The 7,133-nt window shown below is 37.7% G+C and overlaps 1 protein-coding gene across 1 annotated transcript; it reads left to right on the top strand.

Moving 5' to 3' along the window:
- Positions 1–1,004: 1,004 nt before the first annotated feature.
- LOC138163331 (olfactory receptor 5D18-like) lies at positions 1,005–2,793 on the top strand. Its single transcript, XM_069090858.1, has 2 exons — positions 1,005–1,051; positions 1,845–2,793. Exons 1-2 carry the CDS (start codon positions 1,005–1,007, stop codon positions 2,791–2,793), a joined length of 996 nt encoding a protein of 331 aa, XP_068946959.1.
- Positions 2,794–7,133: the final 4,340 nt, after the last annotated feature.

Below are 7,133 nucleotides of genomic sequence, written 5' to 3' on the forward strand. Positions count from 1 at the left end.
CAATTGGGGTTAAGTAACTTGCTCAAGGTTACACCACCAGTTATTTTGTGTGGATGTTAAGTAACTATCCCGGAATAGATCCCAGGTCTCCCGAATCTGAGGCCGGTGATCTTACTCACTGCACCACCTGGCCGCCCCTACCCCTATCTCTTGATGATGTCAGTCAAGACAGGCACAGCTTTTCCAATTGCACACTCCCATTCCTTCTTCCTTGATGCATTTTCTAATCAACACACCCCAGTCATGACTAACTTAACTCTCATTCATCCAGGGTTCCACCACTTTGGATTTCTCTCTGTCTCTCTCTCTGTCTCTTTCTGTCTCTCTGTCTCTCTGATCTCCCTATTTATTAATTGTTTATATTTTTTATTTATCTTTTCCAATTGTTGTTTACTCTTAGAAGACAATTACTACATTGTGATGTTGTCTAAAGGAATTGGCATAAGTACTCCCTTGCCAGAAAGGTAATGCATCAGGTCCTTAGAAAAAACAAAAACATTTTAGGTTTTAGGCTTTCTCTGCTTCTTTTGAATCACTTCATGATGCCTTCCTTTCATTAAAGTCACAAGTAATAAGAAACAACTTTAGCAGGTTGAATCTAGGGTTTAAATAATAGGTGTGTTAACTATTTATCTGGGCATATTTTTCATCCTACTTACAAAGAGTGGAAAGGCCCATAAGATATTACTATGAAGATTTGGAAGTTTTTTAAAAATTGAATAATGTTAGAACTCAAAAAGGAATTTCAATAAATTCTAGTCAAAACTCATATTCTACAGTGAATAGGAATCTGGGCCTGTAGTCAGGGAGACTTGAGTTCAAATCCAACCTCAGAAACTTACTAGCTGTGTAACACTGGTAAAGTCATTTTTACCTCTGCTTGCTTTCTCAAACGGTAAAACTGGGATAATAATAGCACCTTTCTCCAGATTATTTTGGGATAATTTAGATAATATTTGTAATGTACTTAACAAAATAAGTGGCATGTAGAAAATGCTACGTGAATGTTAGATATTATCATTGTCCTTGTTGTAAAACTCAGGCAAAACCGGTAAAGTGATTAATTGATGCTTACACAGTCCTTAAGATTCACAATTAGGATTGAAGTTGTTTAAACAAATAATAACCAACTTTAAGATAGTACTGACTATGGGTCTGGTATTGTCTACAGCACTATAGAAATATTCTCCCAATTGATATTTACAACAACCATAGAAATTAGGTACTATTGTTTTCCTCATTTTAAAAATGAGGAAACAGGCAAATTAAGGTTAAATAAATTTTTCAGTGTCACAAAACAAGTAAGTCTCTGAAGCTGAATTTGAACTCAGGTTTTCCTGACTCCACATTTAGCACTATCTCATTTGGCTGCCTCTATATTATCCTAGTGCTAATGCCAACTTTTATGTTAATAGGCACTTTACTTCAATTTTCTTATTTATACACATATGCGCATATACATGTATACATTCTAACATATGTAAAGATGGAATACCTTATGAGGTAGTGGGTTCTACTTCCATTAGCGGTTCTGAATCAACTCTATTTTCTAGAATGGGCACTTGTTAAAATACAGTTTATATAAGAATGTGTGAATTGATAAAGCATTCATATATTCAAATGATTTTCATTCCATTCTTTCTTAAGCTTCTTTAATGTTCCATGATTTTCTCTTAATCTAAGAGTAAAGACTAAAAATGCTAACTCTGAAACTCATCCTATTATTGCTTCCTTAAGAAATATAGTAATGATCATATTCTAATTCATACTCTGCCCTTATTTTCTGTTCTCCAATTTATTTTCTGTTTTGCTTTATATTGTCCATCTCTCACTTGCTCCAACAGGAATCATGGTGAACCCTACAAGAATCAGAGCAGTGCTGTTGTTTTCATCCTTCTTGGATTCTCTGATTACCCAGAGCTCCAGGTGCCCCTCTTTCTACTGTTCCTCAGCATCTATGCAGTCAGTGTGACGGGGAATGTGGGCATGATTGTGGTCATCAAGATCAATCCCAAACTCCACACCCCCATGTACTTTTTCCTCAAGCACTTGTCCTTTGTGGATTTCTGTTACTCCACTATAGTTATACCAAAACTACTAGAAACCTTAGTTGTAGAAGACAGAAGTATCTCCATCAAAGCCTGCATCACACAGTTTTCCTTTGGTGTCACCTGTGTGATGACAGAGATGGTCATGTTGGCTGTGATGGCCTATGACCGCTTTGTCGCTATATGTTACCCTTTGCTGTATACAGTTTCCATGTCCCCAACATGCTGTGCCCTGCTAGTGACTGTGGCTTATTCTTGGGGCATCATTTCTTCTATTGTACTCATATACTCGATTCTTATATTGTCATTTTGTGAGACCAAATTAATTAATAACTTTGTATGTGAATATTCTGTCTTCCTCTCTGCTTCCTGCTCTGATATACACTTCAGTGAAATAATACTTTTTATCTTTGTAAATCTCAATTCATTTTGCACCCTCTTCATTATCCTTATATCCTATCTTTTTATTTCTGTCACTATCCTCAAAATGCATTCAGCCAGTGGCAGATACAAAGCTTTCTCCACTTGTGCCTCCCACTTGACGGCTGTTACCATCTTCTATGGGACCATCTTCTTCCTCTATTGTATTCCCAATTCCCAAAACTCACGGCTTGCAGTCAAAGTGGGATCTGTTTTTTATACTGTGGTGATTCCTATGCTAAATCCCTTAATATACAGTCTAAGGAACAACGATGTGAAGGAAACCTTCAGGAGAATAATGGATCTCAAAATCATTTCTCGATAAGTCCATTTATAGATTCTAAGGCTACTGTCTAAACTGTTCTGATGGAATTTATGGTGATTTTTTCATAATTCTCTACATCCTGTTCAGTGACTTACTTCTCAAGTAGACACACCTTCAGTTTCTGCAGCCATCTGAAGTGTAGTCAAATAATTCTTAGGTAAATAAAACAAAAATGTTTGAAATTAGAAAAACAAATCACTGACAGAACATCAGTATAATTTACTCCATGTGTAGCATCAAAAACAAAACCTTTCATTAAAACACCTTCACCATTTATTGTAAAAATAAATCTACTGATTCTACAGGTGTGAGTGGCTATTTTTTTTTTCTTTGCCAATCTTTATATTTCCATGACATTACAGAAAAGAATGGAACAACCATCTAACCTGTGAGCTAATAGGATGAGCAGGTGACTTTTAGAGGACTTCCAGAAATAAACACCTTGTTGAGTGGAATTCACTTGTGGAAGAAAATAAAATTCACCCTCACATGGAGCAACTCCATGGAATAATAGGATTCTTATAACCCCAAGTTCAGTCCTACTAAGTGCTTAGTATGGTTCTTGTAACACAGTGAAGGCCTAATAGGTGTTAGTTTATTAATTCATTTGTAATGAGAAGACAAGGGTTCCTGCCTCTCCTCTTTTTCAACATAAATAACTCTGTCACAGAAATTAGCTTCCAATTTATTTTTAATTAATGTAATAAGAGAAGCATTTACATAATATACTATAATAAAAAGATGATTGCTCATGAAACTGGAAACCTATTATGCACAACTTGCTGGTCTTTATAAACACATATTCATTTACCATGTAAATTTCTTTTTTTCCCTCTGCCTCCCCTCCCCTAAAGATGCCTACCATTAGACACACACATTATATATACACACATAAACATGTATAAGCATATACATGTTTATACATATAAGTATATGTATGTATACGTGCATATATACCAATATATGTGTACATGCACACATATATGCCATATGTGTGTAGGTGTAAAATCATTCTATACATACTTCTAGTTATCATTTCTTCTTATGAATAAATATAATCTCTTCCTTTTTATGTCCTTTGCAGCAAATTTGATTACTTACATAAATCAAAATTACTTATTCTAAATATGGTTATTAAAATGATATTGCAATTACTAAATACAATGTTTTCTTTGTTCTAAACATTTCACGTTTATTGTTTTATGTAACTCTATCTGTGGTAGAACTGCAAATTCATCAACTCAATTTCTCCTCCAGAGTTAACAAAGTCCAGTGACAAGACAAAGCCAAGATGACTTTTGATCTCCTGGGATTCAGCAGTGATCCTGGCTCAATGATGAGAGTAAATTTAAAGCTATTGATACATATTCAATACCAGTCAATGTTAACATTGACAATAGAAAAATGAATAAATTTAGAAAACATCCATACAAAAACCAAGTAACGAAATACTAGGTTCCTTGTTTTGAAGGTTGCTATAGAAAGGATAATATTTTTTCCATCTTATAAGAGGGAAATATTTGAAATCTTCTAATTTCAACTTCTATAAAAATTATTTCACAGATTATTAGTTTACTATATATTATATAATTTATAAGAGGCAGAGCATCCCTCTGTTTGAATGGGAGAATCCCGTACTCTTGGTACTAGCACCACATATAAAGTACAATCTTCAGATATAAGTACCATGGGAAGAACATAAATACATACTAGAGAGTACACAACAGGGTGATAATCTAAAAGTAGAAGACTTCTAATTCTTGCCAAATGAGGATTTGTAAAAAAAAAAAAAATTTGGTATGGGCTTGCTGGAAAAAGGCTTAAAGACCTTTCCAACTGCCTTCATGTAACTGAAGGACTAATAAGTCAAACAATCAATAAGCTATTATTTATATAGTAGGGAGTATGTTCTTGGTTAGGTATGGGTTTTACCAAAACTCACAAAAAAACCCATGTCTTCACATATGTTGCCTTCTCTTTTGGAAACAACACTGGAGACATGTTGGAGACAACATATAAATACATATAAAGTAAATACTGTATTTAGCAAACATTCTTTTGTGGAGGGAAGGAGGCATTTGAGGAAATTGGAGCTCTTCAGATGACAATTTCAAAAGAGACTGCATTATGTTATGCAAATATAAGAAAACCTATGCAAAGGCTCTGAGGTGGTCAAAGAAGAGATATGTGTTAGGAGCAGCCATGAGATAAATTTGTCTAAGACATTGTAAGGGTTATGGGATTTAAAGATCTTCTATGCCCCGTTGGACTTGCTGACGTAGCAGGAAGGGGCGGAGCAAGAGAGGAAGCGGAAGGCAAGCTAGCGTTCCTGCGGTGGCTGGCGGTGGTGGTGACGGCGGCAGCAGCAGAGGCAGTGGCAGAGCGAAGCCCTTTTTGAGTTAGGACTGCTAAGGACTTTCTGCTAAGGACTCTTGCTGAGGACTGCCAGGGGCCGGAGCTGCTGGGAGCGTGCTACCAGGACGCTGGGTGGTTGCTGTGAGTGGGGAGAGGAGGACCTTTGCCTGGGGTAGCCTGTTCTGTTTTAAAGGCTTGAAAATGTGGGTGCTTTCTACTTTATCTACCTGTGCCAATATCATAACAACTCTGATGGCTTTCACTTTCTGGTTTTGGGACTCAGTCTTTTGGTATCTTAATAAATTTTCTAGTTTATTTCCTCATATGGCAAACATGACGTATTTTCTAATGGATAATTATATCAGCATATTTGTAATCTCTATAGGCATTGTGAATATGGCATTGCTGATACATTTGGCGACCAGGATGGGATCACAAAATGTTAGGCCTCTATTTGGAAGCAGTGGGGCTTTAGAGGGAGAAATGGCTATTCCAGGATGGGAGGATTTGCCTTATTCCTCTCTAGCCAGAGAATGGGCTAAAAGCACAGGGCCCTGTGAAAACTGGGAACCAAGGCTAAAAGAGGGAGAACCTGGAGATTTGGAAAGATGTTTGAAAGCAATACCCATAGAACCAGGCAAAGAACTGGCAGGAGTGTGCAGGAGAGGCTGGGTGCTGCTAACAAGTTATCGCCTTATGTGTAAAAGAAGGGATAAGCTGCTGAAGGAAAGAGCTCAGATGGCTAGGGAGTCAGCTGGTTTGCCTGAGGATTCTTCTGTGTCACAGTACTCAGAAGATCAAACTGGAGGGACTCATGTGGTCCAGGAGCAAGCTACTGTTCATGTAGCTAAAAGGAAGCAAAAAACTAGCAGAACGAATGTGCATGCAGCTTTTGTACAGGCTGGGCAGAGTTGCCCTGACAGCTTCCAGGAGAATGTGTGTGAGGAGAATGGAGCAAGGTTAAATGAGGAGTCTTCTAATGTAGAAGCTCTCCCCATACGAAGAAGAAGACAGGAGAGCCACCGAGGCAAAACAGAGTCCAGGGAGATAATTGAGGATTTCACTCAACAGGAGATCACTGATATATTGAGTAGATTTACCCAAAGAATGGGGGAGTCTTTAGTGTCTTGGATAGTAAGAATCACTGATGAAGGCGCTGGAGGAATAACACTGGACAGTGAGGACTGTTTAAAATTCATAAGTATCAGTCAGAATCCTTTTGTACACCAGGCTTTTAGGGATCACCATATGCAAGGAGGAAATAATAAAACTAATCTTCTAGCTTTAGCTGCAGAAGGTTGCAAAAAGCAATATCCAACTGAATCTATGTGGCCTAGGGGAGACAGACCCTGGTACTCACTTAGAGACTGTATGAGAAAACTAAAGGAGGAGGTAATGAAAACTGCTATCCTGATTGGAGATGCAAATGCATATTATGATACCCCCCTAGGAGTTCCTCATAGAAATATCATAGTGAAGACGGCTCCTCCTGCATATAAGCACCTAATTCTGACTCTCTTAATTGGAGAAATAGGGCACCCTCTTTCAGAGGTGCTGGATAAGATTTCACAATTAAGCGATTTAGGGGAATGGGAAAAAGACAAATTGCCTCGAGAGAGAAGAGTAAACAGCCAGAGGATTCAGAGACAAAATAGACCAACAAGAACGGAACTGTTTACTGCTCTATTAAGAGCTGGGGTGGACTTCAGAAGAATAGATGGTATTCCAACTGAAGAGCTGCATAAGCTGTACCAAGAAAAGGTACTTAGCATTAGAATGAACAGGGAAGCAGGAACCACCCCCGCAGGTATTTCTGAATCTGAATCTTTGTATCCAAGTTTGCCCCACCTTCAGGGGGAATAGGAGATAGGCCAAGCCCCAGCCCAGATAAAAGAAATATGCAGAAGAGATTGCAGACCCCATATTGGTTTAACAATATATTGGAAGAATGGATCAACTACTGTGACTAGGGCACTGATTGATAC

The sequence above is a fragment of the Petaurus breviceps genome, unplaced genomic scaffold (genome assembly GCF_028583685.1).
Source record: "Petaurus breviceps papuanus isolate PSGF00001 unplaced genomic scaffold, PetGlider_PUasm1.0 188, whole genome shotgun sequence".
Classification (NCBI taxonomy): domain Eukaryota; kingdom Metazoa; phylum Chordata; class Mammalia; order Diprotodontia; family Petauridae; genus Petaurus; species Petaurus breviceps.

What these genes read in the sequence shown, in the direction of transcription:
- LOC138163331 (XM_069090858.1), top strand. Translation starts at nt 1,005, where the DNA reads ATGTTAGATATTATCATTGTCCTTGTTGTAAAACTCAGGCAAAACCG. An exon ending in GTAAAACTCAGGCAAAACCG is followed by an intron (nt 1,052 to 1,844) that starts GTAAAGTGATTA and finishes TTGCTCCAACAG; the next exon opens with GAATCATGGTGAACCCTACA.